General features: G+C 39.0%; 1 protein-coding gene across 2 annotated transcripts in view; it reads left to right on the forward strand.

Moving 5' to 3' along the window:
• The first annotated feature begins 2,172 nt into the window (after positions 1 to 2,172).
• The window catches only part of LOC134795521 (breast cancer anti-estrogen resistance protein 1), a 118,156-nt gene continuing 98,400 nt past the window's right edge, over positions 2,173 to 21,928 (forward strand). Inside the window, exon 1 of one of the 2 annotated variants that reach the window (XM_063767403.1) lies at positions 2,173 to 2,694. In XM_063767403.1, coding sequence (XP_063623473.1) covers positions 2,641 to 2,694 — 54 coding nt within the window. In that variant the 5' untranslated portion in view covers positions 2,173 to 2,640. Of the gene's footprint in view, positions 2,695 to 9,021; positions 9,465 to 21,928 lie in introns of those variants that run through there. The other variant, XM_063767404.1, reaches the window with a different exon arrangement.

Consider the following 21,928-nt stretch of genomic DNA (forward strand, 5'->3'; position numbering starts at 1 on the left):
TTGCACATCACACATTTGTGTAATAAGTGTGTACATCATATATTTTTTTAGTTTTATCATTCTCTTAATTAGAAGTATCAGGGGATTTTTTATGATACAAAAAAAAATCAGTTCTAAGTATCGGGAACCCCCAAACCTCCTCCGAACCCCCAAAAAAAACAGAAAACCAAAATAATACCGCATAATGCACGGAGCCGTACAGCGCCATCTACAATAGCTGTCAAATTGGAAGCAAGAACTTAAGCCTTCGTCGTAAATACCAAGCTCACTCTACATGGCATTTGTAATGACAAAGTGTGAAATATCATCATTAATGTCAAATTTCTATGAATATTATATGATGTTTATAATTCTCCCACACTTTGTTCCGTTCAAATCGGTGCAAAGTTAGTCTAGACAGACTACCACTGAATAAGTAATAAATAGTACTACCGTCCAGAAAGGAAACTTCCTACAAAACCGAAGTTTGACATCGGTTCAGGGTCGAATCAGGCTGTCTCTTTCTAATATATGGCACTACCCCATTCGGCTATTTAGGGTTGTCAAAATTCAAGCGGTTATGTGGTCGTCGTGTCAACCCTAATAATTGATCGGAGCAATGCTGAGCCGAGCGGAGCCGAGTTTGCCCGAAGTCAGGAGTGTCTCCCCGCTGTAGACAGACTACCTCTTTTGTAAGTAGGTATTTTAAAAATCTGAATACGCTACCACGTGCATTTGAGCATTCGTATTTCGATTTCAATGTTTATTTCACAAAACTGAGATATGAAACGTGCAAATGGCCCGGCAGTTCAAGTTTGGTCGTAAAATTTTTCGCTCTTCCATATGTACCTACTTATAACAGTACTCTAGCCATTAGCGGCCTCACTTCGCCATTCGCATCATTAGCGAAAAAATTGCAGTTACAACAATTTAGCTTTTATGTCTTTCGCATTATGGTATATTTTGCAATGTTTTGTGTATGTTCGTCCTAATTAGTTACAGTAAGAGCGGTTTTGTTTAAGTAAAATAACGTGGGTTAACTTTTAATATGAGCGACTTGAGCGAAGCATCAAGCAGCGAGGATAGTTGTAAAATAAAAGTAGGTACAAAATGATGCAATATTTACGGCGTGTGTCAACTTGTCAAGTGTGATTTCATGATTTATGTGATTATGGTACCTACCTATTAACCAATTTGCATTCCCTATACTTACCTACACAGTATTTCTACAGGTAGTTCAGACGCATTGCATAGTATAATTTGCCAACACATTCGTAGAAATTGAACACTGCGTAGGCACAAGGTGGCCTTATTAAAGTGCTTGATCAGCGTCAGTTGATAGCTACGTGAAACTATGCGCGAGCTCCCACAGTCACTTGTTACTTAGATCCATCGCACACGATGACTTTGAAGTGTTGCAGTTGTAATAATCGCTGGTCGTATAAAATCGCACATTATAAAATCGATTTTGCACTTTCACTCTAATGTAAGCTAAGGTTCTAATGTAAATACAAACAGAGAACGTTGAATAGATAGTGACAATACATCGATAACTAATCGCCAAACGAAAAGTAAAAATGTTCGGGTTGACAGATACTGCGAAAAGTCACGTGACTATTTATTATTGAAGTTTCAATTGGCGTTTTCTATTAACGATTGTCGTCTTGGCTAGGCTCCCAGTCCCCAGATTCCCCAGTTACAAGACAAGAGATCATAAAGTGCCTACTGCCTACCTATGCCAACTTAGACTACCTATTTGATGCTGGCTGCTCTAGCCCGAAAAAGTTGTGAACTCGGTTTGATACAGAAGCGAAGTGGTGTTCGGTGAATTGTACGTGGCGGCATTGCACTGTCGTTTGTTGACGCGAATGAATATGCGACGAGGAAAGTAGAGGTACAAATAGGTACACTAGCAAAACGCGCTATTGTAGACGTAGTTCGGTATATTAGAGTATGTGCGGAAAGACAAGAGTCGTGAAATGTATGGGATCCAATATATACTACGACTCTTTCCGCACAGACTCTAACTTGGTGACCCTTACCAGTCCTTTCTCTTGTAGGTAGGTAGGTAATATAGACTAAAAAACTGAGCAGCGTTCAAATGCCCTAAAATCACATCATCACCAAACATAGCAAGGTATAAATGCATCAATAAACAAATCAGTGTAAGTAAACGGTCCCAAGGACCATATCGTTTATTCAGTCATTGAGATTAATGAATCGAGTGGACAATGAATTTGAATTTGCGACGGGCCGCGGTTGGTCGAGTGATTTGCGCACGCTGTGCTAATCAAGCACTAAACAAGGCTCTTATTCTTCACTTATACTTAGCATTTGCTTCACGAAACCAGTATAAAAATGATCTCCGATTAGGTAAAATTGCAAAAGATCTCGAGGTCACGCGTATATTGGTATCTTGCGACAATATCGCGTATCGATGAGAAAAACTGTTCACTTTATTTCTCGAGGCGCAGTGTCAAAGTGAGTTGCTTGCGCTTTGCTTGTGCCTATGAACTACCTACTTAAACTAATTGAAAAAAAAAACGTGATTCAGTGATCGATTATAAATCGAGCCGTTCTTTAAGATCGATTGTGTTGTGCCAACAGGTACCTACAGGGCGCGATGTGATCATTATACGTTTGGTTGGAAATTAAGTAAGCATGACGACTTACGGACGTTGGACGCTGTATGATGGCGGTATGGAAAATGTACAGGTAAGTCACAAAAAATATGACCTAATTTAAACTAAAAGTTACCTTCTATGATTAAATGATTATACCTAATTAAATTAAAATTAAAACGAGATTTGGTTTGGGAAATCTGCAAGCATGTGAGTGTGACGTACAACCTTTTCTTTAATAACGCTGTATCTTTTCTTTCCTATAAACTCTATGAAATCTAATAGCTATGGTAAGTTAGTACAGGTAACTCTTATCCGTTGGTAAGTTAAGTTACGACCATATCCAAGTACGTTTAACTGTGGGTGTCGACATTTTAGAGCGGTAGCTGTTTACAACTACTTATTTTGAAAAGCTCCTCATCTGGTCCCTCAGGAAAATCTCGCCAAAGCGCACAGCCTGAATTGATTATTACTATGGCCTATTTATATCTAAGTATCTGAATCTTTAACTGCCTTTACAATCGACACATAAATAATGTATGGAAATAGTCACGAAGTCACGATGACTTTTCGCAGCATCTGTAATCCCGATTGGCGTTTGTCAATGTAGGTACGATGTACGATTGTCAACTTGGCTAGGCCCCCTGGGAATATGGTTATTGCTTACTTATTATCGGGTAGGTAATACGTATAACTAGAGTCTGTGCGGAAAGAGAAGAGTCGTAGAATGTATTGGTTCCTGTATATTTCACGACTCTTCTGTTTTTATTTAGGCCGACTCTATTAGGTACCATAAAATAACACAGGTTATCTGCATTTCTCGAAGGTTGACTGGTAGAGAATGCCTTGTAGCATTAAGTTCGCCTTTTGTACGTTAGTATTTTCTTTCGTGCAATAAATATTAAATAAATAAGTAAAATAACGAAAAGTCTGTACAAGAGTATTATTAATTGTTGTCGAGGTTAAATGCATTAAATTAGCTTCAGGCTACAGAGGTATGATGTAAATCTGTCTAACTTTTTTGTCATTGCATTTCATGGTTCTGCAAACTTAAATTAGATTCATTTTATAAAGACGTTCGCACACATTTGTCAAATATATACCTACACCCTTTTATAAATGATCGTGAACCAATCGATGTTTCGTAATTACTAAGTATCTGAACCATAAAATTAAAACGGTATATTTTATAACTCATTCAAAAAGTATTATATTAAAAACCGCGTTAACACTCAATGCCAGACAATAATCAACTTTTGACCTCAATTTCGTCCGGGTCCATAAAGTTCAGGAACAATGCGCCGTCGATTGCAACCCAATACACACGGAACCTTGGGAAGGATGTTAACGTGACTAAGTGTTACTCATCGCTCTCATCTTTAGGTAGGTATTCCTTATTTATCTTATTGTTCTGACAAAATCGTAGTTGGGCCGCATTTATACACTGTACCTATCTTTAGGTAGGTACTGCAATAAAGTAAACAAACAATTTGTACATTTTCAGGAAGTTATAACATTTATTGATTAACCAACCAAATACAAAACCACCTGGATCTGTTACTGAACTACCTGACTTTAATCTTACATTATTTGATCATGTAATGTTTTCATCTCTACATTCATTCATTCATTGTTTCATTCTATTTTACTCTTTTTAGGGTTCCGTACCCAAAGGGTAAAACGGGACCCTATTACTAAGACTTCGCTGTCCGTCCGTCCGTCCGTCCGTCTGTCACCAGGCTGTATCTCACGAACCGTGATAGCTAGACAGTTGAAATTTTCACAGATGGTGTATTTCTGTTGCCGCTATAACAACAAATACTAAAAACAGAATAAAATAAAGATTTAAATGGGGCTCCCATACAACAAACGTGATTTTTGACCAAAGTTAAGCAACGTCGGGAGTGGTCAGCACTTGGATGGGTGACCGTTTTTTTTTTGCTTTTTTTTCGTTTTTTTTTTTTGCATTATGGTACGGAACCCTTCGTGCGCGAGTCCGACTCGCACTTGCCCGGTTTTTTAAATACCTACCTAAAGATACAGACTATAGGTACCTACACACAATAGCTGTGGAAAGAACTGTGGTATATCTTGACCGAAATACGACCTTCAGAGACGAGATGGGCGACGGTAATCGCTTACCATAAGGTGATTCGTCTGCCCATTTACCTCTTATACCTACCATAAAAAACAATATTTGACCGCACTGGTATCAATAACATAACCAATACTTCTTACCTATAAAATTAATTAGGACTAGCTTCTGCCTGCGACTTCGTCTGCGTCGAATGGTGATGATGATTGATAAAAACTACCCTATGACCTTCCCCTGGCCTCAAACAATCTCCAAACCATGTTTCAAGTTTCAAGTTTCTTTATTTGGCCAAGTAACAAAAGAACGTTACATCTAGCAAGTCAAATACAGGGCATTGCTAAAACTAATCATGCAATGTCTTAATAGGTAGATAAAATTATACAAATCAAAATTTATTATTAACATAGTAAATGATCAAATAGGTAAGGTCAATTTCATAGTGTAAATAAAGCATGCTTAGAATTATTTTATATAAGAAAGTCATTATGAAGGCGCTATTGAAGGGTGACCTTCCCCTGTGTCTCAAGCGCAAACTCACCGACATGTGTATCCTGCCTATCCTAACCTATGGTGCTCAGACATGGTCATTGACTGAGGCTTTGAAGTCCAAACTCAAGGTTTGCCAGCGAGCGATGGAGCGCAGTATACTGGGTGTTCGCAGGACTGATAGAATCAGAAACACGGAACTGCGCTTCAGAACTAGAGTTGTAGATGTAGGTGTCAAGACCGCTAAGCTTAAGTGGGACTGGGCTGGACATGTCTGCCGCATGCACCCTGAAAGGTGGGCCAAAATGGTTACGGAGTGGGACCCACGGAACACCATAGATGGTGCTAGCCGGAGTGCAGGCAGACCGAAAAGGAGATGGCGGGACGACTTGGACGTATTTTGTCTGGATTGGCGGGAAACTACAAAAGACAGGGTTGAGTGGAGGGAGCGAGGGGAGGCCTTTGCCCAGCAGTGGGACACTTAACCAGGCTAGCAAAAAAAAAAAAAAAAAGAAAGTCATTATTTTTCATTTTATCTGTAAATTCATTGATTGAGTAAAATGGGTTACATTGAAAGAAACGTTTAAGTTTACTTTTAAATTCTATATATGTTAAATTCGTTATTTGTAAAGGCAATAGGTTGTAAAGGGTAACTTTTAGGGAGATACCTTGCTTAAATGTTTTTATTAGCTTTGTCGTAGGAACGCACAGCTTATCCTTATTACGCGTGTTATATGTATGAATGTCCTTCCGTGATTTAAAATCATTTTTACTTCTATGGATTTCTAACAGGCTATTAAATATAAATAATGAAATTACTGTCATAATTCGACTTGTTATAAAGAATTCTCTGGCTGAAGTGCCTTTGCGTAAACTAAATATGGTTCTTATAGCTCGTTTTTGTGATATAAGAATTCTTTGTACTCCAACAGCATTGCCCCAAGTAGTTACGGCATAATTTAGATGAGCGTGAACAAGTGCGTAGTAAGCCGATATAAGTGTCTTACGATTTATTAAGGGCCTCAGTTTTAATAGTGCGTAATTTCCAGAAGCAATTTTATTACAAATTTTGTCAATGTGAAATGAGTGGTTTATTTTATTGTCAATGTGATATCCTAGAAATATTGTGTTAGTTACATTTGTTAATCCTATGTCACTAGTATTTATGCTGTCAATTTTATTTTTATTTTGGTATGTCAATATTGTAGTTTTGTTAGAGTTTAAAATAATTCCGTTAGCATTAAACCATTTTCCAAGCGTTATCATGATACTCTTAATTTTCTGTTCCAGATTAACTAGGTCTGTATCTTTTAAGCCCACATGTGTATCGTCTGCAAATAGGGTAACCATAGCGTAATTAGGTATGCACTCAGGTAGATCATTTACATAAATTAAGAATAAAATTGGGCCCAAGATAGACCCTTGCGGTACACCAACATTAACATTGATTTCACGCGAACATGTTCCATTAATGTATACTTTTTGACTTCTGTTATTAATATACATGCATGCGGTTTACAGACAGACAAAGTCACTATCGCATTTATAATAAGTATTAGTAGAGTTTCCTAAAAATGTCACTCTGACCAATGCCCATGGAAGACCGGATTCCGTTTCATTTGGTTAAAAATCACGGCAAAACCACCGACTTTATTTTCATCAAAAGTGGACATTACCGATACGATACCACTTTGCATTACAACCTATATGAGCCTCAAGTTCTTTTACATTAAGATGAATGGATGTAGAGACGCCACCAGGCAAAGTAGGCTCTGATTCCCATGTCTTACCAAGTTCACGACTACAGCCAGCATAGTGCGAACTTAAGTTCCGTAACAACCATGGGCAATCAAAGATCAAATTATATTGGTCTCCCTGAGGCGAGAATCTACGTGAGCGATAGGAACCGATATGCCTTAACATAATAATATATCATGTTTCATGTAACACATTGTGTTTTACATGTAGGCATGTTTTGTTTTATCAATCGTCTTTGTTCGACTTTATTATTCACTTTGTAAGTAAAGTGCATACTTCATAGTAAATTATTTAGGTTTGGTGGTAGGTACTCGTGGTTTTTTATGTTCTGATAACTAGGCAATTTACTTGAACGTCCATTAGGGTGCTCTTTTTACTAGAATTGTGCTTCCTTTAAACCTCACAGCAGCTCTACTAAACTCCAAAACAGATAAATCCAAATTATTGCAGACAAAGTGCTTGATCACGATAGACATGTTTTTTATTGTCACAGACTAACACACAAATGGGACATATTTATTAGTCTATTGACATTTGCCAGGCATACACAGTGAGAAGGTTAGAAGCTTACGAAAGTTCACATTTTTGTGACTTCGAGCTCGGTCATCTCAGGGCCCGGTTTAAGAGCGATTTCCGATTTATAGATGTTGGCGGTAGGCCTTCAGTCATCACTTTCACGGAAGAGCGAACTCAACGCATTTCGCACAAACCAATACCTAGATTGTTCTCAAATGAATTCATTAATGAACATAGTCTACTGCCCACTAGCAAGGCAGGTGACGTAATCTGGACCGGTGAATGTAGCCGAGAGGAAAAGTGGGCGCGCTACCGAATGAGCCTGCAGCCTTGCGCCCACGCACTCCTTGCACCCTCGTTCATTCATTAACATCATGTATACTTAATCTGTTTAGATTCGACTACGTTCACTATAAATACAAACAAACAATAGATTGTTAACCAAGGGATGAAAGGCACCCACCTGCCAAGGTATTTTCACCCGAGTTAAACACTACTTTTTTTGCAAATACGAGAAAAGTTAGAAAATAGTAAAAATAACCATACCTACGGGTAATAGAAAATAGTGGAAGTAGGTACAGGAACCTAGTACGGAACTTACCAGCACTTGGAACCATTAATCATTTAATGAAGATAAGAAAAAATGTTTTTTATGCTTATTTGTGTTCCGTGAGAATGCGCGAGTCGTGATACATATATAGGTAATACTTACCTACTTGTGGTAGTTTCCGATACTTAGATAACTTACATCCTATATCAATAACTATTTATTTTATTGTATTAATTAGTTTTATGCACCGTCTGGTATATATACCTACGTACTGGGATAAAATGCATAATACAAACCAATAAAGAAAATAAACTAGGTACCTACCCGGTTTTCGCATTCGAATCCTGTTAAGCCTGTCGGCTTAGGAATTAACTCAAATTAATTAGCCTACCTGCCTTACTTGCTAATAAATGATACGATAAAAGTTTAATGAGTTTAACGGCTTCATTCATTATTGACTTAATGCTAAAACCAGATTTTCTATACAAGTATACAATCGCAAAAGATAATTCACTGAATGTTTATAAACTGAAATAAATATAAGTAGGTTTACCAAAAAAAGTGACCAAGCCGTTTATAGTGGCCGAGGCCACTTTAAGTACTTAGGTAGTGTAACTACCTACTTAAAAATACAAATCAAAATATTTATAAAAATTTTAAACGAAACTGCTTAATACAAAACTGAAGAAAACATCTTGGAAATTCTGCGAGAAATAATTTCTTGGTACTTATACTTTCATTTAATGAAGTTTGCTAGAAAATCTGAGCTCATTTCAGTTTTATTTTGCAATAAAACGCAGTGCAAGGAAACTAATGAACGTTTAACGAAATTCCTCTGAAGCGTGCCATAATGAGTTCGTTCGTCGATAATAATTGTTACGAGCACAACGCGCCTATTGTCGTCGGATTCCATAATATTTGCTCAGGTGTGCTCCGTGAGTTGACCCGTGTAATGAATGAGAAACACTATGGGCCAGTGCGCATGTATACACGCGCGTGCCGACTCCGCACGTGTCCATGTGACCAGGGTGCGAACCGAACGTCAGGGAGGCTGTGTCTCGAGCCGGGCAACGTGCGTGGGGTAGAGCTGCGCGCGGCTCACCGCGTCAGTCGTACGCTACCGCCTATCGGAGCGGGCGCTTTCACGACTGCGTCGCGCATTTTTATACACACCGTTCGAAATTTTCGATTATTATACACAACAGTGCTTCCGTTTTCTAACTTTATATTGAATGGATTTACAAGGATTACGAGTGGATTTGATGCTTGAGAATTTTTGAGTGGTGAAAATTTTTCGGAAAAGTGTTTTTCTTGTTTGTGGCGGGCGGGCGGAGAGGGCGCGTGCCCGGAGCGCCTGGTCGGTGGATGGTGCGGCGCGCGCGGGCGCCGGGGCGCGGCCGGCGGCGCCGCTAGCAAAATGTCGATACCCCTAGGCCGGGAGACTGTGCTCCCCACGCAGGTGAGTTGCTTTTCCGTCTTTCCCGAGTTTCCGAGCGTCGCCGACGACGGGTATGCTCCCTGAAGAAGATCAAACAAGTGATCGCGATCTTCAAGCTTTTTTACATCGAGTACTTGTTTATGGGTAAGTATAAGTAGAGTATTACATGCTACATCACTATACACCTGGAATTAACTTTAAAGGTAAAAACTACCCTTGTTTATAAATTAAACAAGTGATTCCAATTGAGCTTACCTAAGCACCATGTTTAATAATTTGGGGTTTTATTAACTAGATACCTATCTAATCGCTAATCGGGCCAAGTATTAAGTATGTATAAGTAGGTACCTACCTACTTATACATACTTAATACTTGGCCCGATTAGCTCGACAACACTGATATAACTAAGGACTTTTTTCATACGTTTTAGGATAATCAAAATCAAAATCATTTGGACAAATTTGTAATTTTTTTCTTGATTTGTCGATAAAAATAAAACCTTAGTAGGTAAGTATAACACAAACTATTTTTCGGAAAATAGCGAAGTTATTTACTTTAAAAATATAAGAAAATTTCCAAATTACAAATAAGTCACAAGGTACATAACATACGTGTCATATATTATTTTAAACCAAGCTAGGTGTCAACACCTGTGTCCTCGCTGTTATCGTCGATAGTGGGCGGAGTGGTCGCAGATAACGATGTTATTTTTAACTAGCTTTTCCCACGACTTTTCCTACGTTTACTACATGCCGGCACTCGCGATCAAAGTGGTTTAGAAAATTGCACATGGCTACATTACTTTCTTCACTATTATAGGTATACTTTTGTCACATTTAATATAGAAACTAAAAACGCGCGTAAAGTAAAAAATAACTTTTGTTCGCTTCTTTGTCAGTCCCTCATTGTTGAGTATCATGACTTGGGTCTTTCTTCTTTCACTTTTCCAACCACGACCAATTTATCCCGGCTATAATCAGCTCTTCGGACTTTTTTACATTTAAGATAAAGACACCTACTTGCTATTAACCAAAACAGTGTTAAATATAGCATTCTACTCCTGGTTAACTATCTATTAATAGTTTAACAAGGGAATTACCCACCATTATGGTTATCTAAGCAGTAACTTACCAGATAATGTTGTTATGAGCTTAAACATTAGTTGTAGAGATCATCTGTCTGTGAGTATACCTACTCGTAGTATACATATATCGCTTAACCTACTCCTACTACTTAGTAGGTACATACTTATGTATTAAGTAACTAAGTACATACGCTTAAAAATTTAACTATTAAAAAATGTAGATGACGTAAAACCTAAAGCCGATTATTACTGATTTTATTTAGGATTATTAAATGTAATATGTATTCACGCTGGACTAACTTGTACTGTAACTGATATTGAAAACTAATTAAAAACCTCTAAAATTAGATTAGCCCTCTTTCCTTGTATATATTATACTTTTACGTTGTTTCCGGGCCCATAACCTGCAATATCCAACCTCAGTGATAGTCCACTGTCAATAAAATACCAGTATAACGTCATAAAATTTCAAGTAACAATTAGTAATATCAGAAAATGATAAGTGATAAGGATACCGATACAATATCGAATATATACAGCGCAACAAACATGATCACGCTTGTTCAACTTCTTATCGGAGAGTTCGAGAAATTATCGTAATCAATAGCGTATCTTAAACTATTTGCATAATTAAAATATTTTACCTAACTATTGTTATATAACTTATTAGTATTACGTATTACATATAAATATAGGTAGGACTTAAGAAATATAGTAGATTGATGAGAAATCTTAATACCTATAGATCAAAATAATGGGTGTGCATGCAAACAAGTTCCTAGGTACGAATATGTGACGTTATCTATGAAAAGGGACCTTATTGTCGATGGCACTTACGCCATCATTATTAACGACGCTCCGATATAAATACAATGCCGCGCGACGCTGTCCCTTTTCAATACTTTTCATAGATAATGCCCCATATATTATATAAGTACTTGACTAACTAGTATGAATTCGTAATTTATTGCAAAAAAATACGGTAAACAATCGCATGAGTTTTCTAATTAGAATTATTTTTAATATTTCAATTTCAGCATCAATAAAATTTATATGGATTTTTGTTGCAAGAAATAACTCTGTTTGAATAAGAAGAATAAGAATGTTTTGATTATTAATATTATTTTTTGTCTATGATAGACATTATGATATCAACTGAATTTATAGGCACGACATAGTGACACTGGAATATTTATATAAGTACCTACTTAACATCCTGTAATCTACCATCTACATATGTTGAACAAATTAACGCTTTGAACTTCGAACTTTGTAATCAAATTGGTATCATTACGTATGATAAACATTTTATGACCCTGTAATTCCTGAACAATATGGAGGGGCCATATTAAAGCTGCATTTCTAGCACCGATGATAAAGTTAGGTACTCTGTTAGTGTTACCATATCGATCGTCCTTATCACGATATTATTGATTAAATGCACCAAGCGACCTAGTTTGCTGCGCTTCAGTGTTATGATTGAATATCTTGAATACCTTATGTACGTTGTACCTACGTGCCTGAGAGGCTGAGACTGTAACCCACTTTGAACATTAATCAGCTCTGGAACTTAGCAATGTATCGTAGCTAGTGCGATATCATATACTATCGTCCACTGATGTAAGCCTTCTGGCTAAGACATAAGGCTCACCTATGGCCAGTTAATGATTCGCATTGAAGCAATAAGGCCGTTTGTGGACTAGGTATGTTATGTCACGAAATTGTTTACGGTTTGTATGGATATATTAGTATAAGATTAGATGGGGCATCAGCGGCTATACAATACAATGAAGGTAAGGGTTTACTTTGGATCCGCTAACCCCTTGGTGTACATATAATTGACAGCTACCTACGCCAAGGTGAAGGTGCATCAACCCTTAAGGTTATGCCCAATGCCCATGGACACAGTTTGCCCGATGACTACACGCTGAGTTTCTTGCGAACTGTGGTATAAATTTCGATAAATATTGTATTCTCCTCCTCGCGTCGTATTCCTCATTACTGAGGGTCGTGAAGTTCCCGTTGGATTAGCTTCTCCCTGATGGTGTCTCGCCATCTGTGTCATTGGCGTCATATTGTGCGACGTGCAGTTTGGTGTCCAGCGTGGAGCGGACCTGGTCTGGCTATCGTTTTGAACTGCAGCCTCTTGATCGTTATATTATTTAACACAACAATATTATACTAACACAAACTTTACTTTAAATTGGTCTGCCTTAAGTATAAGGTTGCTTTTGCTTTCGTGAGACTACTAACCTAATAATCGTTTTCAGGACACAAAAATTGTAGATACCTACCTGTTACTGTGATTAGCCTGTAAGGATAATGATCACAAAATTCAAGTTGCGCATCAACACCCAATCAGCGTCTGTTCATGTTCATAGGCGCTACAAATTATTAATTGTAATAGACGTTTAAGTACATAGAAACATTCGCATACATATACTAAAATCGACACCTCACAGACTTACATCTGGTATCAGATATGAAAGGTTTCAATGCTAGGCTGTATTTATAGTCGCTCGGTTCGGTTCGGCGCGGTAAGTTCAAGGCTCTATTGATCCACCAACCAGCGGGTGCAAGGTTCCCGCTATTTCCTTCACTTGTACACTGTTTCCGCGTTTATATTTGGCTTAAATTCCGGTACGTGATTGTAGTGAACAAGTTTGCAACAATATCAGTCATATCTTAAATGTGACTGAAAGGCATAAAATTGGAGACACCTAGGCTAGGTATTTAACAAAGAAATAATGTCGCAAAGAATGCGACTTAAGTATCTACATTAAAATCAGTGTTTTATCAATTGATCATGAGACGGATTAAGCTTATTATGGATTATAGATATGGACATGAATATAATTATAGTGAAGACTAGCGACCCGCCCCGGCTTCGCGCGGGTTACACAAAATCTTAACTAAACCTTCCTAAATGTGTAAAAGTGAATATTGTCACTCTATTGATAGGTGAAAACCGCATGAAAATCCGTTCAATAGTTTTTGAGTTTGTCGTGAACATACATACAAACAAACAGACACGCGGCGGGGGACTTTGTTTTATAAAGTGTAATGATATACCCGATAATAGCAAAAGATATTGGCATTGACTCTACACTACCTACTATATAATATTTGTAAGTAATTTCGATAATTATCATGTCAGCATTTGCGTTTTATCGCGCCATAACGCGTCAATCACAGCACCATTTATAACCTGACAAATGTTCTCGTTGTCTCCCGTCATGCTTAATGCCGACAAATCGGTCTCGCTTTATCGTCGATTACGTAAACGTCAACGTAATAATCCGTAACCATTATAATAGTTCCTACAGTTTTGGCCGTGATAAATTGTGTATCGTAACATTACTAACATTCTACGTAAATATTGCTTAACAAAATAAACATGCTGGGTTTAACTTACCTGTATTTGACTACTTAACTTTAAAGTTTTCTGATGTTATTTTTTATTAGTTATTAGTACCTGCCTAATCTTTTCAATATTTTTTAACTTACTGCTACTCTTGTTGACATTAATCAACCAATCAATCGAATAACTACTCTACTCTTTATATAATTCCCAAAAATAATTAACAACCATGTTAATTAAATATAATTAAAAAGCGTTAAACAAAAGGCGGTATTATAGCTTATAAGCGATCTCTTCCGACAGTAATTCGACCTCAGAGAATTTTAGACATATACGATATACGTACATTTACAGTACATGTACAGTTCACAATTTCGCATCACATTAAATTCTGTATCGAATCCCTATTAAAATTAGCCAAACCATGTGAATTTTGATTAACTCGTTATGAGCAACAAAACGTAGAGTTCATCATTTGCACTGTGTAGTTTAATTTTGAATCTACATGCCTGCGGTTAGGTAGCTGACTTTGTAATTACAATTACATAGTTAATTAACTCCACATGACCTTACAGTAGTGCCAAAATCACATACCTACACAATTAAACAATCTACGATTCTGCCAGGCTTGTTATTGTTGACGAAACCGACCCAAAGCATGCTAGTGTGTTAAAAAAACTATTAAAACGCAATGAAACCACAATCCTACAATGCAGTCGCGTGTCGGCAGTGTTTCCGGCTTAAATCTGATCCTATTTGGGCAATCATTGGCACTGGCCTTTATTTTTAGCACCCTGCAGACAGCGGTCAAACGCGTCAAATTGGTTGTCCGGTGATTAAGTATTAAGTAGGTAGTTCTCATGTGAAATCAATTGGGTACCTGCTGCGTACATTTACATTCATTCATAAAACAGCTATATCACTATGTTTTCGGCACATTGGATGGTTTTGCATTTTTGTATTGTTTTACAAAAAGATAATCATAATTCATAACGCTAAAATTAAAAAAAGATAATCAAAATTCTCCATTTTATTTAAGTAGGTGTAGTTAGTTAAAATATTTGCATAATAATTTTATCGCATTTAAAGATTAAAATAGTAAAATTAAGTAGGCATATTACAATGCGCTTATGAAGCTACACCGGCTCTAACCCTACACCTCTGCCCGAGATTTAAATTGGAGGAGGGTAAATGTTTTGTATAAAAAATAAAATATACCTAATAAAAAAATTCACAGATTTCGTGCCTCACACGACTATCGAGCACATTGGAAATGAATCTACGGAATTCGAAAAAATATTGTCGCTGAGCGACGAGAAAGTCTGGATAAGGAAAAAGTTACAAAATAAAACTACAACGTTGAATGATAATTATTTTATTCTTAGACTAACACAAGTATCCTGGACATAACGCATGTGAAAAACAAATTGCAAAATTTCCACACGCGTATCCAAGTTTGAATAATTGTCGCCGTGGCGCATAAGTATAGGTACATATTTCATTTTTGGATGAATAAGCAGGATATATTAATGTTCAAAGTACAAGAAAATTATTACACGGCAAATCCGTAGTCAACTCGAGAAGTGGTGAGCGGCAGCGGCCCATTTGCTGCAAGATATGAAATTTTCTTGACAGCAGTTTGACGCGACGAGAGATGACCATAACAGCGTTTGTCTATGTTGCACCAAACCTGAGTTCCAATAGGTACTACCAGGGTTCAGCATCAGCTATCTTGGGTAATGCTCATCATGACGAATCGGGTGTCCAAAACAGCGTGTGCCTATGTTGCACCAAACCTGAGTTCCGCTAGGTACAACCAGGGTTCAGCATCAGCTCTATCTTGGGTACTACTCTCCTAAGTGCTCATCGAGACGAGTCCGATGACCAAAACAGCGTGTGTTTATGTTGTATTAAACCCGAGCTCCACTAGGTACTGCCAAGGTTCAGCATCAGCTATCTGCTAGCAGCCGCCAGCAACATGCTTTTTTATGTTTCTCTGTATAAGTTTTTATTTTGTGTCTCTCCCTCTCCCTCTCCCTCTCCCTCTCCCTCTCCCTCTCCCTCTCCCTCTCCCTCTCCCTCTCCCTCTCCCTCTCCCTCTCCCTCTCCCTCTCCCTCTCCCTCTCCCTCTCCCTCTCCCTCTCCCTCTCCCTCTCCCTCTCCCTCTCCCTCTCCCTCTCCCTCTCCCTCTCCCTCTCCCTCTCCCTCTCCCTCTCCCTCTCCCTCTCCCTCTCCCTCTCCCTCTCCCTCTCCCTCTCCCTCTCCCTCTCCCTCTCCCTCTCCCTCTCCCTCTCCCTCTCCCTCTCCCTCTCCCTCTCCCTCTCCCTCTCCCTCTCCCTCTCCCTCTCCCTCTCCCTCTCCCTCTCCCTCTCCCTCTCCCTCTCCCTCTCCCTCTCCCTCTCCCTCTCCCTCTCCCTCTCCCTCTCCCTCTCCCTCTCCCTCTCCCTCTCCCTCTCCCTCTCCCTCTCCCTCTCCCTCTCCCTCTCCCTCTCCCTCTCCCTCTCCCTCTCCCTCTCCCTCTCCCTCTCCCTCTCCCTCTCCCTCTCCCTCTCCCTCTCCCTCTCCCTCTCCCTCTCCCTCTCCCTCTCCCTCTCCCTCTCCCTCTCCCTCTCCCTCTCCCTCTCCCTCTCCCTCTCCCTCTCCCTCTCCCTCTCCCTCTCCCTCTCCCTCTCCCTCTCCCTCTCCCTCTCCCTCTCCCTCTCCCTCTCCCTCTCCCTCTCCCTCTCCCTCTCCCTCTCCCTCTCCCTCTCCCTCTCCCTCTCCCTCTCCCTCTCCCTCTCCCTCTCCCTCTCCCTCTCCCTCTCCCTCTCCCTCTCCCTCTCCCTCTCCCTCTCCCTCTCCCTCTCCCTCTGCCTCTCCCTCTCCCTCTGCCTCTGCCTCTGCCTCTGCCTCTGCCTCTGCCTCTGCCTCTGCCTCTGCCTCTGTCTCTGTCTCTGTCTCTATTTCTATTTCCACCACCACAAGAATGCATAGATTGTCGAATAGTGCGTTATCTACGCCCGTCTCAAACAGGATAGATAGAGTTAGATCAAGAAAAATCTGCAGCGATTTTGAAAGCCCACGCAGTGCAAGTGTTATTCTGCCGTCATAATCCCGATAATTCACAACAAACACCGATAACGAACTCTGCGAAACATGAAGTCATAAATGTCCTGTGAAAAATGTCGTTCTGACTTTTTGACTATTTTAAGGTTAAGCTACAGGGCAAACCCTTAACCCGATCGTCTTTGTTTTAGGCTCAAATTGTAGCTGACTAAATTGTCCAGAGCCGTTTTTCTCAAATTTTTGATATCATTCTTCGTTTCCAAATTATCGAGCAAAAAAATCAAAAATTCGGAAAAAATTTAATTTTATTTTCACTATTTCGACCATAACTTTTTTTGTTTTTGACTTTCTCGAATAATTATTTTTGCACCTTACAGCTCTCGTGATTATGCGTCTTTTGAGCCTATTTTTTAATATCATATCTTCACAACTTTCCGAGATATAAGGGGATCGCACTTTTTCGTGAAATCGGACCGTATACTGGAGCGAACGAAAAGACATTTCCAATGTCAAAACCCTAACAACTTAAAATTGATGTTTCAAATATTGACATCGTTGTCTCCAACTGTCTCGAAAACTTCAACGCAGGAAGATGCAACGGCGGCGCCATTGACACACTGAAGTTCTAATCTAGGCGGATGGCAGCAACACATCGGAACGGGCGAACGGGTCACAGGCGACATATGTGACGCCCCATCTGCCGTCTAGGTTATTTTAAAGTTACACGCGAGTGCAAATTACTAACAGCTAATGTCGCGACGATGTTTTTATATGCTGTTAAGGGTCTTTTAGATCCTATGTGTAATCTTATAGGTGTTTAAATGTCTACCGCTAAAATATGAACGCGATTGAGGACAAATATTTCCGTTCGATGTCTAATTAATTAATTATGTACTAACGTAGAACGTTTTTACTGAGGTAAAACATTCCTAGCTGCTCGTATAGTTAGAATATATGAATATATGACGGAAATTCAGTTATCAGGGTTGCTTAGAGTTGCGCAGTCAATGCTGGACATACCCAAAACATACCCCGCATTTTGTGGCTAATGGAATATTCAAGTACCATTGGCATTCAAGTGGCGCAAACTTAGGTCACAATTGTAACGAAAGGAAATCGTTGCCGACCCCTGAAGATGAAATAATTAAGATAAACGTCCTACTGTTTTACAGCCTAATTCCAATAGTGGATAGCGCTTTTGTCATCTCTATTGATTTGAATTAAGATTGAAGGTGGCAATTATTAGGATAGCGTCCAGCATTAGGACATTAGTGTACGTTTTACCAACTAGTGATATAAACACTAGAGAACGTAGAGCTATTTTGTGACACTAAAGTCAAAAGGTCAAACAAATCGTAACTTTTCATATTTACTTTTCTACGAGTTTGTAGCCTTTGGCATCGAGGCCTGCGCTTTTGGCTTTGGGGGCGCGGGGGCTCCACAAGGCGCTCAGCAAACGCCAAGAGGCTCCGTCACACAGGCGCGTTTTGCGGGCGGCGCGTGAGCGGGGCGCGCCGCTTTTACATATAAAACGCTCACGCCCCGCCCGGAAAACGCGCCTGTGTGACGGAACCCAGGTGACCCTCGCGCAGGCAGCTTTCTCTCGCAAAGATTGGCCATAGCAATCCGGCTCGAGAACGCTGCCTGCGTGATGGGCACCCTACCAAGGGCGCAAGATAGGAATTTTTTAATTTTTTTGCCTTAGTTATTTTAATTGTAGTTAATTTTAGTTTTATATTCATTTTATAACACTTATTATATTATAAGTAATAAATTTCATTATAATTTTTTACTTTTCAATCTTTTCACTAAAAAAATGGTAAGCACATCACTAAGAAGTGTAATACTTATTGGAGGAGTTTAAAATGGACCTTCACTAATTAGGTGTCCTCATTCACACTTCAACCGCACCTCTGTAGATAATGGCAGTGTTCACTATGGCATTGTCTATGGCTGACTGGCTGCACATCGCTAGGCTCTGACTCACGACTTCTGCGAAGTGGCGCTTATCTTTTTAGGTTTAAGTATAGTCAGACTAAAATACGTGGCTAGAAATAGACTATGCTTAGGTGATAGTATTGTGAAGTATTTGAAGTAATGATATAATTTGTACAAGTGCGTGTGCTTCATAGTTAGGTTCAGCTTAATTTACCTGATTTCCTAGCCAAGTGACAATAGTTGATAGAATACGCCAATCGAAAGTGAAAAAATGTATGGAAAAAATCACGTGACTTTTCTTGGCATCTGTTGGGATTACTGGGGGCCGATTTTTGAATTTCGATCTCTCGATTTCGTCACTCGAGAATCGGTGGAAAACGGCGAAATGCTAATTTTTGAAATGCGAGCGATCGAAATTTGGAATCTAGTGGTATTGACCACTCGATTTCAATTCTATTAGTAGAATTTAAATGCCTAGTAGTGGAGATATTATTGAACGAAATACTCGAAATCGAGCGGTCGAAATTCAAAAATCGGCCCCCTGTACGTTTTTCTTTTCGATCGGCGTTTATCGATGTACGATCGTCATATTACTTAAGCCCCCCGATCGGTTTAAATATCCTATAACTCAGATAACCCTAAATAATGACTCTTCACATGTCAAATAAAAACTTTTTACAAAAAAAAAAAACCGACTTCAAAAAGGATGAAATAAAATATTATCCTTTTTTATGTCTATGCGTTACCAACTGATATGTTTGAAGTCGGTGCCAAGCCAAGTCAATACGCGCCTTTAAAAATTGAGGAGTTCCCTCAATTCCACATGGATTCCATCATCAGACCAGAACCAAAAATAATACGGAAACATTTTGGAGGTAACTTCTTCCAAACAAAAAAAGGATTACTCAAATTGGATCACAGTTGCCGGAGTAATCGCTGAACATACTTACATTTAAAGAAATCATCATCATTATCATCAAAATAATCATCATCATCAGGTCTACTTCATCAAATTGGTGGTTTTCGGTAGAAAATGCTCGAGTTGCTTAAGAAAACGCCCAAAACACCATGCATGTGCCTTTAAAAACTGAGGAGTTCCCTCAATTCCTCATGGATCCCATCATCAGAACAGTACCAAATTAAAATAGGACCAACTCGGAGGTAAGTAGCTCCTTTCAAACAAAAAAAGAATTACTCAAATCGGACTACGGATGTCGGAGTAATCGGTGAACGTACATAGAAAAAAAAAAAGATTATAGCCACAACCGAATACAGAACCTCCTCCTTCTATGAAATTGAAGTCGGTTAAAAAAGCCAAGCGAATAGTTAAGGGTGCAGAGCATTTCTAAAACTAGACATACATCCAGTAGACCAGCGGTCGGCAACCCGCGGCCCGAACCTCTCACTTGCGGCCCCCGAGCCTCCCTGGCTATTTTATTGACAAATGACAGTGTCTGATAATGTCATAAATATTAACAAAGTGCGGCCCGCGTCCACTTCGTTAACTGCTGTGTGGCCCTTGGCTGCTAAAAGGTTGCCGACCGCTGCAATAGACCATTACACTTCCTTGTTTGTCAGTACGGTCAGAAAAAGATGTCAATGTCAAATGTTATTTGCAAGGGCAATTAAATTACTTGGTCGTCATAACAGGTAAATAAATAATCAATGTGTCACAGGTTACGATGATGTATTTTATGTAGGTGCGTCATTAATATCATCACGTCATAGTCATACGTCGTTATTCGCGACGTTCCAAATTGTGCCTTGGGATGGAATGGGGATGGCAACTGTCCATGGTATAATAATATACTCCGCCTGGTACTCCATTCCGAGATTCGCGTATGACCTAACTGACACGCGCCTACGTCATCATGCTGTTTACAGGTTCTCAAACTTTGAAATGTGGGAGAATTTTAACCAACGGTGAAAATTATTTTAACGGCATTAATTTTAAGTTATTCATGTAGAAACATAGTAAAATAAAACAAATCTAATGTATTAAATTAAACTTTATTTATCTATACAAGACAAACGTTTAAAAAACTAATTCACAGTTACACATTAATTACCAAGCTTACGACGTGAAAAGTTTGGAAAACACTGCGACTGCTGACACTGAGCGAGAAGGAAATAACAATTAACACGCGTTCGACAAGGATGACGGTCAGGGCATGAAGTTATCTAGATCCGAATTGTCAAATGTCCACAGCGCTATCCTGTGTTGCCAGTAGTATAAACAGAATTACCCGAAAGTCTGAAATTTCTTTCGTGAATCAGAAGATATTGCTAACGAGTAATTAAAAATGACGTGTTATTGTAAAATTTAAGCTAAAATACATATAAATGAAAATTATAAAATTATAAAGAAATATTTTAACTTATTAACCATAGGTATAATGTACCCATGTAACATGTTATGTTGAAATAAAGTGGCAATGTTATTGTGACGTAATCGCGTGTCACTCTGGGAATGGAAGACCATGTTTTATTAGACCATGGCAACTGTCTAAGGTTTGCATAAATGGCGGCATCATAGCTTGCCCCTTTCTTTAGTTTTGTTCTATGAGATTTGGCTTAAAGGGCTGGCACCCAGGCCATCATATTGAAAAAAGAAACAAGAATTTGAACCAATTGTAGGGAATGACAGGGCAAGCTATGCTGGCACCATTTGGAAAATACTTCGACCGGCCAACCCCATTTAGCGATTTATTCCATTCACACTAATGACTAATTAATATAACATTATGTCTTTGCTTACTTATATAGGTACTTCGAGCAACACCGGCTTCCGACACAATGGAAGGGAGGGGCCCAAGACAAATCTTTCTGCCATTTTTCGCGGGGGGAAAGGTGCACACAGTCGCACTTCTCACACACTTACATACAAAATCCAATCTGTAATGACGACACAAATACATAGAAAATGACACACGTCAAAGACAAATCTTGCAAACCTCGATCTCTTTTTGTGTACGGACGAGTGATAAGTGTCACAACACGCACACTAGCTAACACATTTTCGTCGAAGTAGGTATGTTATTGTATTCTGAGAGATG

Source organism: Cydia splendana, chromosome 12 (genome assembly GCF_910591565.1).
Source record: "Cydia splendana chromosome 12, ilCydSple1.2, whole genome shotgun sequence".
Classification (NCBI taxonomy): Eukaryota; Metazoa; Arthropoda; class Insecta; order Lepidoptera; family Tortricidae; genus Cydia; species Cydia splendana.